Source organism: Saccopteryx bilineata, chromosome 2 (genome assembly GCF_036850765.1).
Source record: "Saccopteryx bilineata isolate mSacBil1 chromosome 2, mSacBil1_pri_phased_curated, whole genome shotgun sequence".
NCBI lineage: Eukaryota > Metazoa > Chordata > Mammalia > Chiroptera > Emballonuridae > Saccopteryx > Saccopteryx bilineata.
The window spans coordinates 304072287-304087857 of NC_089491.1; the positions used below are offsets into that span (position 1 = coordinate 304072287).

The following is a 15571-nucleotide window of genomic DNA, read 5'->3' on the forward strand; positions in this document are numbered from 1 at the left end:
GTAGATTTACAATTGTGAGTATGCAAAAGTTTATTCTTGTGTTATTTAATTATTGCATTATTTTCCATACAATCGACTGTAAACCTGATTTTTCCTCACCCTGTATTTCATCCTTACTGCCAGTAAAATCCCAGTGATTTGAGGCAAACATTATTTTGCTCACAACGGGGACAAATTATACTTTCTATGGCTTCTGATGACTTCTGTGGCCACGCTAGGCAACCTTGGCCGTGTCTGAGTTACAGAAATGTTTGATGAAACTCTACCAGGGGAAATCAAATTTTTATGTTTTTTTTTTTTTTGTATTTTTCTGAAGCTGGAAACGGGGAGAGACAGTCAGACAGACTCCTGCATGCGCCCAACCAGGATCCACCCGGCACGCCCACCAGGGGGCAACGCTCTGCCCACCAGGGGGCGATGCTCTGCCCCTCCGGGGTGTCGCTCTGTTGCGACCAGAGCCACTCTAGCGCCTGGGGCGGAGGCCAAGGAGCCATCCCCAGCGCCCGGGCCATCTTTGCTCCAATGGAGCCTCGGCTGCGGGAGGGGAAGAGAGAGACAGAGAGGAAGGAGAGGGGGAGGGGTGGAGAAGCAGATGGGCGCCACTCCTGTGTGCCCTGGCCGGGAATCAAACCCGGGACCTCTGCACGCCAGGCCGACGCTCTACCACTGAGCCAACCAGCCAGGGCCTTTATAAGAATTTAATGATAGCCCATCCAGATGTGTGATGACTTGAGTTGATAGCTCACTAACCCTTTACCAGTTGATATCCAAACTCTTAGACTCTAGAGAAGGCCTAGAAAAAAAAGTGGTGTTTCATAACATCTACTTCAAGTTCACACAGAACAGAAAAATAAGTGCCCTCTATAAAATTTCCCATTCATAAAGCTGAGTCCTTCATGCCTGACTTGGGTACATATGGTGCCACAGATTGTCTACCCATGAACAGAGCATGCACAACACTCCAGCTGTGCATGAGGACAATGGCCCTGTTCTTCATTCACTCATCTGCTCTGGGGTAAGAGCCACAAGAGTGTGGGGGAAGGGTATCACATTCCAACGACCCTCCAGTTCTTAGATTCCATCAAGTCAGTTCAGAATGTCCTTTCAGTCTGAAGTCGGGTTTTCCTGGTGCATGTCACATGCCTCACGTGGATTGCTACAGTTCAAGTTTAAATCTTACACTAGATTATAAAAAGGAGGCAAAGGCTAGTCCTTGTACCAGTATACCAGCTTTCACAAAAAAAACTTCTCAATCATTCTCAATACCTTCAGGACGCACTAACCTTCAACCTGCTAGGAGGCATCACAGAGATGGCATAGATGGAACAAGATTCATCCCTTGTCTTAAAGCAAATTCTGGATACAGTCAAGATCAGAATGCCAAGGTACCAGTCTCACCACTCACTCCTGTGCTGTTGGTTCACTGCCAAAGCATCCTTTTGACCATTTTTATTCCATAGAGCAGCAAGAAAAAGGAAGAAACTACTGACACATGCAATAATGTAGACGAAGCTCAAAAACATCACACTGGACAAAAGAAGCCAGATACAGAAAAGCACATACTATACAATCCCATTTGGTGTAGTTCTAAAATAGGCAAAACTAAATTATGGTGAAAGAACTCAGAACAGTAGTTAACTTGGGGAGGGGAATTGATTGGGAAGAGAAAAGGTGATAGAAACATTCTATATCTTGATAGAGATGTAGGTTACAAGGGCGTATGAATTTATTATAACTCCTGCAAATATAACCATCATCTTTCTCTTCCTTCTATTCTTGTCTTCTTTCAATGAATACATTATGTTCTCAGCTAGGTATTAGCTCTGTATGTATGCATTATGTATGGGTGTATTAAAGTAAAGACTTGGTTCCTGCCATCATGAAGCTTAGAGAAGAGACTAAGAGATCTTTTGTTCTAAGTGCAACAACTCTCAAAACTTTTTTTTGACTTCCAACTCACAGTAAGAAATATATCTTAAATTGTCACACACACTCACAGGCATGTACACACATACATGTCCACGGGTGCGCGAGCATTCATACTTACCTAATAGCTTCATCAAATAAAAGTTAACTTTACTAGTGTGGTATACCCTGACATTTTCTTTCCTATTTTATTTTAGTCTAGTTTATGCATTAAAAAAATCAAACCTATGAAAGTGATTTTATGACTCCCCTAGGAGTCTGAAAAACCCTGTCCTAGGGCCCCCTGTGCTTCTCTCTAGTTCGGCCACTTAGCCTACTACACAGAAATTACCTGTTTGTATGTCTGTGAATACCTCTAAGGCAAAAATTATTTTATTCCTTTTGTACCCCATTGCTGAGCACGTAGCTTCATCTCAAATAAATATATATTTATAAAGCAGAAAAATGTTATCAGCCTTTCTTAAGGGGTCATTAATCTGTCCTACCTCAGGAAAAACAAACACAAAACAAACATCAAACAAAATAAAACAAGAGCAACTTTAGTATCTGTGTGGCCTGGAATGCTAGCAAGCTGAACTTGCTCACAGAAACCTAGACCCATGCCCTGCTGAGTGCTAAGGAGGCTGGTAGGCTTCTTTCCCATGGTACTTCATGTGGGATTCTGTGAAGACAGGCTCTTAACATTTTTTAAATGAGAAGAATAAGGTACAAAATAGCTTGCTTCTGAGACTGATGTTGAAACACATACTAACATCTGATGGAGGGTCTGTGGATTGCAAAGGCTGTGACTGACAAAGTTGCCCTGGGGGCAAAGAAAGAGAAAAGAGCAAACCAGTAGAAGAGGTGTGGTGCACAGCCCAATCTGACCTTTCACCAAATGTGAGATAAACAGCAGACACTGAGCACAAGAAAGAAGTGATTCTCTTCCTCACGCTGAGAACAGGCCTCTCTCCCAGTGAGGAGCCATCCGGGAGGAGAAAGGATCCTGTTTAGGGCTCTGACCTCCACTGAAGGACAGTGTTCAGATTGGCATCAACAAGCAGAGAGAACAAAGAGGTACCTGAACAGCGATCAGGATTCCACTTACCAGTGAGACAATGACAGCCAAGACAGTAAGGGGCTGAAAGTTACCGAATCAAAAATAAAAAATCTCTGGTTGAAAGGAAACAGGAATCTGTATTTTAAAAAAGTTCCCCAAGCAACTGTGATGGATGCCAGATTTAAGTACCAATTGTCTAGTACAATTCTTCAGTTTCCCAGAGGAAAGGGCCAGGGAGGGGAGTGAAAAAGCATAGTTCCAAAAACAGTTCAGTGACAAGCCCCAGATTACCCAGCCAGTTAGACAAATCTTAGACTAAAACCCCACATGATACTGTGAAGTGTGGCAGGTTTGTTTGTGGAGAAATAATGCAGGTAGGCAAATGTGAGAGGTCTGGCTTGCAAAGCCCAGCTGCTGCTCACTAACAGCCAGAGGCAAACATAAGGCCTCAGACAGGAGACTAGCCAGGATCTGCCTGAAGCCCTAGAGACTAGGATGCTGATGCTAAATCAGCTGGTTCCAGGCCCCTCACTCTAATGACAGGAGGGAGAGGTCAGAGGTCAGAAACAGTGTACTTCAGCAACTGGGCCAGATTGGAGTCTGCAGATGGGAGGAATTGCAAGACTCAACCACTATAAGGTTTGAGGGGAAGCGGCAGGAGAAGTAAGGTCAAGGCTGACCATAGGCCAAAGTCAAAAAAACTTACCCCTTGTGCCTACCCCATGCAAGCCCCATGTGCCTACCACCCTGCTTCCCTCATCACATTGATGCCACATATTAAGAAGTATGGGCCAGGTGGGATTCTAATTCTTTAGCTCTTGCCACTCATTTTTACATGCAAATAGCTGGAGTATTTTCTGGGAGATAGAAAGTATAGTGGTTAAGAACATGGGTTAGTAACTATACCTAAGTACAAATTTTGCCTCTGTCACTCAGTAGCCAAGTCTGGGTAAGTCATCTGAACGCTGTGAATTTAATCTGTAAAAATGGAGAAAATAATGCCTTCCTCCCAGGATTCCAGTGAGAACTGAAGGAGATAATGTGTAAGGTGCTTCACCTGGTACATGGTACATGGCAAGCCCCTGTGGATCATGGTTACTGTCTTCATAATTGTTTTCTAAATGCTCTGAGATGCCTGAGCAGAACTGGGGAACACCTGACCAGAACTCCAAACCAGGAAAGAGGCACCCCTGAGCCCCCAGCTCTAAGCACTTACATCAATAAGGTCAGACAGGTCATGGATGTAGTACTTGAAGACAGATGCATTGGTTGCCTCCAAAGCCAGTAAGTACTCATTCCGGGCTTTAATGGCCTTTAGCTTATTCTCTGTGTACTTGGCTTGGCGCTGAAAAGAGAACAAAAATTCAATTTTACTTTTTTTTTTAAAGAGGAGACTGATCTCTAAAAGATGAAAGCACAGTACATTCAAGAACCACAATTGTACTGGTACTCCCTATGCGCATCTTCCTTAAATTGGGTTCTAATTCTGTTTAATGAGATTCAAGGGCATAATGTAGATCAATCCAGGAAAGGTTAATGAGGCTCCCTACTTTAGATGCGTGTCCCACTTTGGTTCTCTCTGTAAATACCATTCTCCATTCTTGCATGGCTACCCTGAAGGAGGTGTTAGTATATCACCTTGAGCACCTGAACCTGAAGCCAAACCCTAGGTCTGCAATCCCCTCCCAGGCTTGGGAAAGGTATCTACTGTTTCTAATTTATCTGCTACAGGTAAAAAACCAGGAGACTACATGCTCAAGCTCTTCCAATACCTAGAATTCCTTCTAAGGCAGACAGTAAGGACTCACTTTTGGTCATTAGGCACTAAAAGAAGCTAGAGCTTCCCTGTTCTGTTCTGTACCTACAGGGAGAGTCCTATTAGTCCTGACTTCCAGAACATTCCTCCCTAGCCCCTACCGCTGCTGGGGCTCACACACCTTCTCTTTCATCTTCTCAATCTTCTTCACTGAGCTCCTCCGGACATGCTTCTCCTCAATGCGGATGTTGGACGAGGAGTCAGGGGAGCGTGGGGTCTGCCGGTCCTCTTGCTTTACCGATTTGCCAATTTGCTTTTCCTCCTGCTTCTCTGCCTCCTTTAGCTTGCTCTGAGCACTGATGCTGTCGGCATTGTACATGTGATAAGTCTTCATGACCTGCAAGACACGCCGCCCCCACACCAGAGGTCAAGTCAACGGGGTCAATTCTTTGTTTTACAGACTAACAGGCTTAGCTGAACCTCTTCCCCAGGAAGCAGTATCTTCAGATCCTGAAGGGACAAACTCGTGTTTGGAGTGGACTTTAACATTATAAAGACTACTCCAAAACATGGGAAAGTCGGATTTAAACTGAACCAATGAGCCTACAGGCCTTATTATTAAAATGACTTCATATTTTTCATCATGTATTATTTACTGGCCAAGTAATTTCTATCACTTAGTCATCTCACAATGCCAAGTAGACAGGAAACAGCACCACCACTCAGACCACAGAGAAAAGCCTGGTTAGAAACCCTGAAGAGGGCAGCATAGCCTATGGAGTAACCTATACTTTCTGGACCTGTCAGATACAAAATGGGCAGGAGAAAAAGGCTCCAAAACCTCTTTCTACTGGCCTAGCATCCTGGAGGTCCATCTGGCCTGCTTTATGCAGATCAAACACCCCCTCTCACAGCAATTAGAAAAGCAGCAGCAATAGCAATGGCAGCTATCATTTCCTGAGCACTTAGTATATAGTCTTGGCTTTGTGCCAAGTGCTACACATGCATTTTCTCATTTCATCCTTGAAGCAATCCTGTGATCTATTCTAGACAACAACTCTATGAAGCCTGTAAACCTGCACAGTAATTCAGGTAAGGGCCTCAAAAGGAATAAAATTCACATCAAGTAAACCTGAAGCTGCCACAGGAAGGAAGTATAGTACAAAGGAGAGGGATACAATTTTCCACCAGAGCAACTATCTGGGAATCTAACTCTTTTTTAATGAGGGGGCCAGGAAAACTGGGACTTGCATTTGTTTCCAATCTTCCCGAACATACTATTTCCAGCCACAAGGTGCCTGCTCCTCCCTGCTATAACTTTGTTTCCTCTAGCTTCTAGCTGAGAATTAAAAATGCTTGAAAATAAACTAAGCAAGCTGAAGTTCAAGACTGCTGTCATTTTTGATACCATGAGATTTCTGAGAGGGAGAATTAGAACGTATAGGATCGAGGGGTGTTACGTGTATGTACGTGTGGAGGTGGGAAACTGAACAACAGAGGAGAGCAAGGGAATAACATTAGTAATTTCTACCACTTAGTACATGCTGTGTGCCAGGCACTTTATTGCGTACCTCATTTAATCCTCACAACAACTCTATGAAAGACATGTTCTTATTTCCACCTTTAAGATGAACAAACAGTGTGGTGATTACCAAATGAAGTGACGGTAGGAGGAGGTAGAGAAGGGTATAGGGGGGATAAATGGTGATGGATGAAGATGTGACTTGGGGTGGTGAACACACAATATAGTGTACAGTGATGTGTTGTAAAACTGTGCATCTGAAACCTGAATCATTCTGTTTACCAGTACCAGTGTCATCTCAATAAATTTGATAAAAATAAAGATGGAAAAACTGAGATGCAAAAAGATTAATTATCACATCCAAGGTCACATAGCTAGTAAATGGCAGAATCAAACCCAGGTTTGTCAGATCACAGAGTCTACCATCCTAACCACTAAGCACCAATATATCTCCTCTGCATAGGACCAGAGCTGGATGTGTTGGAAAAGAAGGTTAAGTTTACTCAAGAGAGGCTTGAAAAGAGAAACTGGTTTCATTTATAGACTTGAGTTAGATCAGTGGCCTCAACTGAAGGCTAATTTGGTCCCCAGGGGACATTTGATACTGTCTAGAGACATTTTTTGTTTTTTAGAGAGAGAGAGAGAGAGAGGAAGGGAGAGAGATGAGAAGCATCAACTCATAGTTGTGGCACTTTACTTGTTCACCGATTGCTTCTCACACATGCCTTGGGGGGGAGGGAATCAAGCCAAGCCAGTGACCCCTTGCTCAAGCCAGCAACCTTGGGCTCAAGCCAGAAACCTTGGGGTTTTGAACCTGGGACCACAGTGTCCCAGGTCGACGCTTTAACCACTGCGCCACCACCAGTCTAGAGACAGTTTTGATTGTCACAACTTGCAGCTTGTTACTGTCATCTAATAGGTAGAAGCCACGGATGCTACTAAACACCTTATGTACAGGACTGCCCCCACAACAAATAATTATCTGGCCAAAATGTCCATGGTGCTGAGGTCGACAAATCCTGGGTTAGAGGGACTTTATGAATATAACTTAGGATCAGCTGGAATTAGAGGAAGGAATCAAGAATATTGGGACACTGACAAAATCTAAGTACATGAGAGTTTAAATAATGTCTCATTTTGGATGCAGAATGTTTTAAATCAGCTTCACCTTATTTTGAACCCAACATCATTTCCCATAAGTATAAAACCTTTTCTGTATATTCTCTACACAGGAGAAATGCTATTTAATACTGAGAGTGTTAAAACCCTTGTTAAGTAATTCTAATATATAGTTCACCAGATTTTCAGATTGACTAAGAAGTGAGAGAGAGGCATCTGGTATCCTGGGTGAAGAAGGGTAGACAGGAAGCTCCCTTTTCTCTCTTTTCACCTGAATGTGACGAAGGGATTCAAATTCCTGAGTGAATAACCCAAGGCAAACGATTTCTAAGAAAGTGATTTTCTATTTCAGGAAGACGCATAATAAATATAAATAGAAAACACTATGATTAAACACAAGAGACAAAAAAGAGCTCAAAGGAATTGTGCCAACAAGACAATACATGAATAAAAATCAACAACTTATATTGCTCCTTTCCTCTAAAGAACTTTAAGAACTCTCATAAAAGAGTAAAACAGTACCTCCCCTAAGAAACTATAAGTTTCTAAGGACAAGTACCACTTCTTTTGTGTTATTTTCTCTTCTTCACAGTTGAGAAATACGTAGACAGTGGTAGTTTCACAATCAAAGTTGTTGCTCAAATGACTTATTGATGCTGACTCTCTCTTCTATGGAAATAGGAGAGAAGTATAACTTCTGTCCTCCAACTCAAGGGAAATGGAAGTGTCTGAAGGCTGAAGCTTAAATAAGTGATATCAAAACAACTAAAGAAATAGGACTTGGAGAAATGTCTATAGTGAGGCAAATATAAACTAGGGAAAATTTTCAGAAATATAAATCTACAAAGTTCTATAAAGAAAATTCACTTTATTCTGACAAGCACAATATTGAATTCATGTCTTTAGCTCTGCTTCCTCCCTGAACTTCATTAAAATAATAGAAAACAGTTTTATTATTATTTTTAGTATAAATTAAGAAAAACAAAAAGAACAAAAGTGGAAGATGAAAAGCAGAAGGCAAGCAGTAACTGAATTACTGAGCCCTAAACCAGAATTAGAGAGCCAAGAAGCAACCAGATTTACATCACAAAAGCCTAAAGAAGAATTGGTGATAATGAGGATAAAGGTAGAGCTAAAAACAAGAGAAACTATTAAAAACCTGAGAACAGTTCGATTCCCAGATCCCCTCCCCTCCCCCACTGTATTGGAAGACTAGAAGTTTATACTCTTAGAGAGACTCTATGGACTGGGGACACTAGGCTCAGCTGAGGATAGGAGTACTGAAACCAAAAGTATCCACTGAAAATTCTATAATCTATGTAGGGATGACCTAGGCCTCTTTACGACTTGACCCCAAAACATAGGTCATAAAAGTGTCCTGCCTGGGGAATCTGACCATCCAAGATAAAAGATCTAGAAATACCAGTCTTCCCCAAGGGCAGAGTTCAGTCAGACACCCTACTGTAAAGGTCTGGTTGACCCCAAACTTCTAACCAGCTTTTCAGTGCCTTACTTTAAAATATAAGCAAGCAACTAAAGATTATCAGAGATTTAAAGAAAATATCTAACATGGTGCAGTGAATAGAGCCCTGGACTGGGACACTGAGGACCCAGGTTCAAAACCCTAAGGTTGCCAGCTTGAGCGTAGGTTCACTGGCTTGAGTGTGGGATCATAGACATGACCCATGGTCGCTGGCTTGAGCGCAAAGGTTGCTGGTTGGAGCAAAGGATCACTGGCTTGGCTGGAGCCCCCCTCCACCTCGGCCAAGGCACATATAAGAAAGCAATCAATGAAAAACTAAGGTGCCACAACTATGAGTTGATGCTTCTCATCTCTCTCCCTTCCTGTCTGTCTAAAAAAAATAACAAAAAAAAAAACTAATATGAAAAAACAAAACAAGCAATTTAGAGGAAACAGAAAGTACACAGAAAAAAAAAACTTCAAAAACAATCCATCAATAATATCCCTAGAGAGATCAATGAGAAATGAAAAGACATTGCATTATGAAACAAGAACAGGATGCAACAGAAAGGGAATAAAAAAGCTCTTGACAATTAAGATTCAACTCAAGAATCTCTCCAGAGAGCCTGACTTCATGTTTCTCCTCTATGCAGATATTTATTTTACTCCCTGCTTTTTGTCTCATCTATTAAAACTAAATGCCTTGAGTTCAGGGACACCTCTTATTTGTCTTTGTATCCCTAGTGCCTAGTGCTGAAGACACAAGCAAGCAAAGTTGGGGGGTTATGAACTGACACTGTTTCAAGGGACAAGGTGCTAAATACCCGTCTTGGCTCGCTAGCAGACCGCTGCTGCACCAAATCAAGGGGACTATAATCAAGAGGAGTACTCAGAAGCATAAACCTCTGGGGCTCTAATACTCCCCATGCCCCAACACCTCTTCTTTCTTTCTTAATTCTAGGGTTTCCTTGAGTCTTCCTACTTAGCCAATCCACGTGGCCAACAGATATTCCTTCCTGGCATGGGGGGTGGGGCTTGCCTGGCTTTTCCAGATACAGCCTCTGAGTACAACTGAGGCAAAGATTTCCAGAGTTCTTTGAGAAACAGTGTGTTCTGACTTCAAAGGCACAGCTGACTCCTGGGTCATCAGTCAGAAAATTAAAACCACTTATGTATGCCACGGCCTAGAAATTTGCCAGCTTGTTCATTATGAGGGGAAAAAATACATGGAGGAGAATGCTCACTGGGATTGCTTTCTGAGTGGCAGTGGTGGGAAGCAGCCTCTGGCACAGAAGCCAAGTCAGGGAAATCAAAGGCCCTTCAGACAGAAGAGGAAGATACAGAGGAGCAGCTGGCCACTATGAAGCTTGTGACTCTTCACCAAAGGCATCTTTGTTTGGGAATACCTGAGCCCTGCCCCTTGGATCATCAAGGTTCAAAGGCAGAGGCAGATTTAACAGCAGGCACACCGGGTGCATGCCCTGGGCCCCAACTTCTGAAGGGCCCCCATAAAACCCCAACCTGACACTTCTTTCTAATGACAAGGTGCCCAATATTTTCTTCTGCGCCTGGGGCCTCAACTGACCTTAATCTGCCTTTGTTCAAAGGTACTTAAATTATCAACCTTTGGGTAATGTCTCCCAAAAAGAAGTACTTACGGTCATTAGGAAAAGGTACAAGGTAAGAAAAGCACTGGATATGACAGCTTCCTTTTCACCTTGACTTCCTTTATCCCATGCCCACAATAGCTTCAGTTGCCTACAGAGTCCATGAAACAAGAGACCTTCCCATGCCTTCCTGAAGAACAGATAAGGGAAAAGCTCTGTGGAAGAAGCCCTCCTTTGTTCCCTTCTTAACTCCAGAGAGAGACAGAAAGAGAGAGAATATACAGCACAGAGCTTTCCAAATCTAGCATACAATGGCCCCAAGTTCCTACTTGTTGAAACCACTGTCCCATGTAGGGTACCACTGAGCCTGGTTTACTCTGGACTTTCCAGGGTCCAGCAGTGAGAAAATCTCATGTCCTCCAGTCTTAGGCAAACATGGATAGTTAGTTGGTCACTCTAATGCCATAGTGCTTTATTCATATCAGTCCTATGCTTATCTCACCCTCAAGAAGAAACAACTCATGATTCCATTTTCTGAACCTCTTACTGGCCTATAGAACCTGTAAACTCATTTGACCCTTAACTATAGCCTGATACGTCAGGAAGTATGACTCCCCCAATCCCCTCATCCTCCATGATATGATATGGAGATACCAGTGTCTGGCATGTGGAGACCGGGTCATAGAGCACGTCCCAAGTTCATATAGCTCGTGATAGACTCGGTAGAATGTCGGCTGCCTAATTCAGGGGGCTCTAGTTACTAGACCAGGGTTTTTTAATCTTAGTACTATTAACACATTTTAGGCCAGATAATTCTTTGCTTTGGGGGCTATCCTGCACATTATAGGATTTTAGTTACATGATAATCTCTAGCACCACCAACCCCAGTTGTGATGACCAAAAGTGTCTGGAAACACTGTCAAATGTCCCTTGGGGGGAAAAAGTCACCACCCTGCTTGAGCATCATTGTATCAGAGAATCATTACCTTCTCTAGAACTTTCCAGCATCCTCTCTCTTTTCTCCTCCTATTGCCTACTATAGGAAAATATAAAATTTTATTTTGGCCTTGGACAGATTATAAGAGTATATGTAAATTCGCCCAATGGCTGGGGTTACCATCATGCTTGGCCAATTCTCAGTTTTCACACTGGTGGGAAGATTTTATGTTCTGCATTGTCTGTGGCTGAACAATGACCAGTAAAACACTGGCCAATGTTAAGAATGCCTGAAAACTGCAGTTCAAGGTGCCAGCACGCCCCCCTCCCCGAAGAGAGCAGCAAGTGCCTTCCTCAATCTAATACAAATTATACCCTTTGACTTAATATTTTTTTAATCTTAGCACATTTGGAGATCTAGGACTCTGAGTAATGTTAACAGATTCCTAGACACAGTTCTTCCTCTGCTGCCTCAGGTCCCACTGTGCAAAGTGGCACACTGGATTCCAGTTAGTTTGGGGTTTGCTGGTTATCCAACCCACTCCTCCCCAGAAACAGCAAATAGCAGAAGCCCAAGATGTTTACAGGAAAATAGAAGAATTCATATAAGGACTATATGTGTCATTTTCTATCTTAGTGAATTCTTTGCCGGAGAAAGGAGTAATAATAGCTCTTCTTGGTGCCTAGAAGATGCTCTAAAGATAAAGAACAGAAATAAAACATTAAAAAGACAAGGGGGTTCAGGAAACTCATCCAGTCTGAAAACAAGCCAAGCACCATGCTTCTATTTGTAAAAAGCCCTAACTTCACCAGGCCCTGGCCGGTTGGCTCAGTGGTAGAGCGTCGGCCTGGTGTGCGGAAGTCCTGGGTTCGATTCCCGGCCAGGGCACACAGGAGAAGCACCCATCTGCTTCTCCACCCCTCCCCCTCTCCTTCCTCTCTGTCTCTCTCTTCCCCTCCCGCAGCTGAGGCTCCATTGGAGCAAAAGATGGCCCGGGCGCTGGGGATGGCTCTATGGCTCTGCCCCAGGCGCTAGAGTGGCTCTGGTCGCGACATAGCAATGCCCCGGATGGGCAGAGCTTCGCCCCCCCCCCCCCCCCCCCGGTAGGCATGCTGGGTGGATCCCGGTCGGGCGCATGCGGGAGTCTGTCTGACTGCCTCCCCGTTTCCAGCTTCAGAAAAAATACAAAAAAAAAGAAAAAAAAAAAAGCCTTAACTTCACTTGAGAAAAATGAAAACTTGGGAGCTAAACCAAAGGGTACTCTCTATCTACTTGGCTTCAGAGCAGAGAGTAGAAATTCCAAACACACTAAGTGTCACTGGAGACAAGTCTGATGACTACCCTATTTACTTGCTTAACAGTTGCCATGACAAAATGACCACACCTAGACCTCTGGATCAAGAACATGGAATTCTCTGATTCCAAATGCCTGCAATGCATGTCACCACTGCCTGTCTTTCTGTGAATTTAGAAAGAAAGAGAGAAGGAAAGAGAGAGAGACAGAGAGAAAGGAAGGAAGGTAGCAAATAAGCAAGTAAACACAGGAAGTCAATTTTGCCTCCAAAACAGGATGAGACAACCCTAGAGAATGACACAAAGGACTGGCACGGCTCAGCTAGAGGAGGAGCCCTGGAAGGCTTTAACTGAACAACTGACATAGTCCCGGTATGGCATCAGGAATTTCTTTGGTGTGCATGTGTGTTTTAATTATAATTAATGAAACACGGCTGGGGGAAGAACAACCACCACCACCTCCCAGTGCATGAGGAAACACACATCAGCCACAGGCATCACGTGTCTGAAGCACCAGTCATTTCAGAACAGATTGTATTTTTTCCTCCAAGCCTGAAGCCTGCCTCTTCACTGAGGTTTGGCCTTTATAAAACCCCAGGGAGTCAATGCAAAGCTCTCTCTGCCTGAACTGGTCCCTCATATTACAGGCATTTAGGACTCTGCTTCCCTAGAGCACTTGCTCTAATCACACACAGGTAGATCAATCCAAGAACTGATACAAAACCTTGAACTGTAACTCCTTTTCAATATGCACATACTAATTGTGCAAGGCAGGCCGTGATCCTTGCCATTAGGTTTGGGGTCCCTGGTTTGCTGCAAATGGGGTCAGTTGTGCTGGTGATCTAAGCCTCGGCTGGTCTCTCACAATTACCCTCCAAACGAAGCTAGTTAGCTGACACAGCTGAGAAGGGATCTTTTTTGGAGAAAGTGTTTTTGGCTCATTCAGGATTGAAAATAAAGAGTGTGAAAAAAGAGATGGGTGGAGGCACCCCCAATGGGAACCATGCACTGTCCTTAACCTCAGCTCAGTTTGACTGCTGACATGACTATGGCCACAAGCTGCCAAATGCTGCTTCCCTCTGCTTGTTTAAGAGCCAGACAACCCATCTGATTTACCGAGTAGAGCTCATTCAGGACCTTCATCAAATCATCTTGGAGCTGCTGGCCGACTTCTTTACTCTGCAAGAAAAGAGAAATGAAGGTTAATTGGGAAACAGAAGGAGGACGGAGCAGGCAACAAAGGCAAGGGCAGCACTGGCTCTACAAATAACACAGACTCAATTAAGGCCCATTATTTAATCCAGCAAATCAGATAACTGCGCAAAGTGGCACGATCAGACCCAATTATGGTCAGATTACTCAAAGAGTTTTAATAAAATGAAATGTGCCCCTTCTATAGCCTAGCAAGGGCAACTGTGTGGAGGGAAAATGGGTGGTAGCCTTTGATTTTTCAACGGGCCTCCAAAGAACAGGCCTGAAAAGCCACACTCTACCTAGCAACTGTTGTTAGGTGGAACAAGTTTTCTCAGAGACTAGCAGTCAAGCATTCCCGAGACTTGTGGAGGAACGATGTAAAGTAGGATGAGACTGGAAGTATATAAATATCCAAAGACTTCTAAGTACCTAATGAAGCAGGAACAGTAATCAAGCAGGAAGAAGTTAGATCCTAAATTCCCAGGCAGTGGTACCTCCATAAAGACTGGTTGTGAGATCACCTAAAATGTTACTCGATTATGATAATATATGTTATGGGAACTGCCAACTAGTTAATCCTTAGTAGTGGTGGCTCTCAGCTTTCTGCTGCCACAAGCCAGAACTAACTACACAGAAAGAAGAGTAGAAAGAGAGAAAAATGAGGAGCAGAAAGGAAGAGCCACGCCTTCTATACTGTTTTATGCCAAGCCCAAGAGAGCAGAAGATAAAACTGACTGACATCACTGGGTCACTGTGAAGAGGAGCCCTCGTTTTATCTTCTACCAGCTCCTTCTAGTTCTTTTCTGCTAAAAATCAGATAGATACCAACAATGCTCTTCTAACAAAAGGTATTAACACCACCCCCGGCACAGCTCAGCTCCCAGGCAAATAAAGGAAGAGGTCTTGCATGTCAGACACATAATCATTTAAGATCTTGCTTTTTTAAAAGACGTATGACTTTAAGAACACTTTTTTTCTGATTACAAAAGGAATACATGTTTATAGTTATACATAAAACTGTAAAAAACCTCAAAAAAGGAAAAAGTAACTTAATTTCTACCACTAAGAAATCATCACTCTAGACTTTGTTACATATTTTTCTAATCATCTATGATTTTTGTGAGATTGGAATTACATTTTACATTGTAACTTATTCACATAAACATATGATGTGAATATTTCCTTACATATATTGTTATTCTTTATAATCGTATTCATTATAAGATTATACTTATGTAGCTCCTATTCTTGGACATTTGGTTTGTTTACAAATTTCTATGATAAAACATGCTATATTATTAAATTATTTGTATATAACCTATGCACACTCCTTTCATTATTTTCTCCTAGAAGTAACATTGCTAAGTCAAAGACTATTTACTCACTTATACCACTAAACTGCCCTTGACAAGAAACTGTAGCAATTGACAATACCACCAGAAACATGTCAGAATATCATTTCAGTTTTTGTCTTGACAATTTGTTATGTTATTCTACTGTCATTTGCAGTCCTTTGATTCTAGTGAGCCTGAACTTTTAAAACAATGTTTATCAGTCATTTTCATTTTTTGCTTATACTTTGCCATTTTTTATTATGGAATTAATTATGGAATATAACAGGTGTGGCTTTGTCATGAGTTGACAATAAATTTTTTATACCTAGTGGTAATGTGGAAAAGGGTGGAAGGAGCCCTGAATTAGCAATCACAAGAATCT

The 15571-nt window shown here is 42.7% G+C and overlaps 1 protein-coding gene across 6 annotated transcripts in view; it reads right to left on the reverse strand.

Moving 5' to 3' along the window:
- The window catches only part of SRGAP2 (SLIT-ROBO Rho GTPase activating protein 2), a 274722-nt gene that overhangs the window by 65815 nt on the left and 193336 nt on the right, over positions 1-15571 (reverse strand). For all 6 annotated transcript variants that reach the window (XM_066261521.1, XM_066261520.1, XM_066261522.1 and 3 more), the window contains exons 5-7: positions 13778-13840; positions 4903-5118; positions 4182-4310 (exon numbers count right to left, since the gene is read on the reverse strand). In XM_066261521.1, the coding sequence (XP_066117618.1) occupies positions 4182-4310; positions 4903-5118; positions 13778-13840 (408 nt within the window). The remainder of the gene's footprint in view (positions 1-4181; positions 4311-4902; positions 5119-13777; positions 13841-15571) is intronic.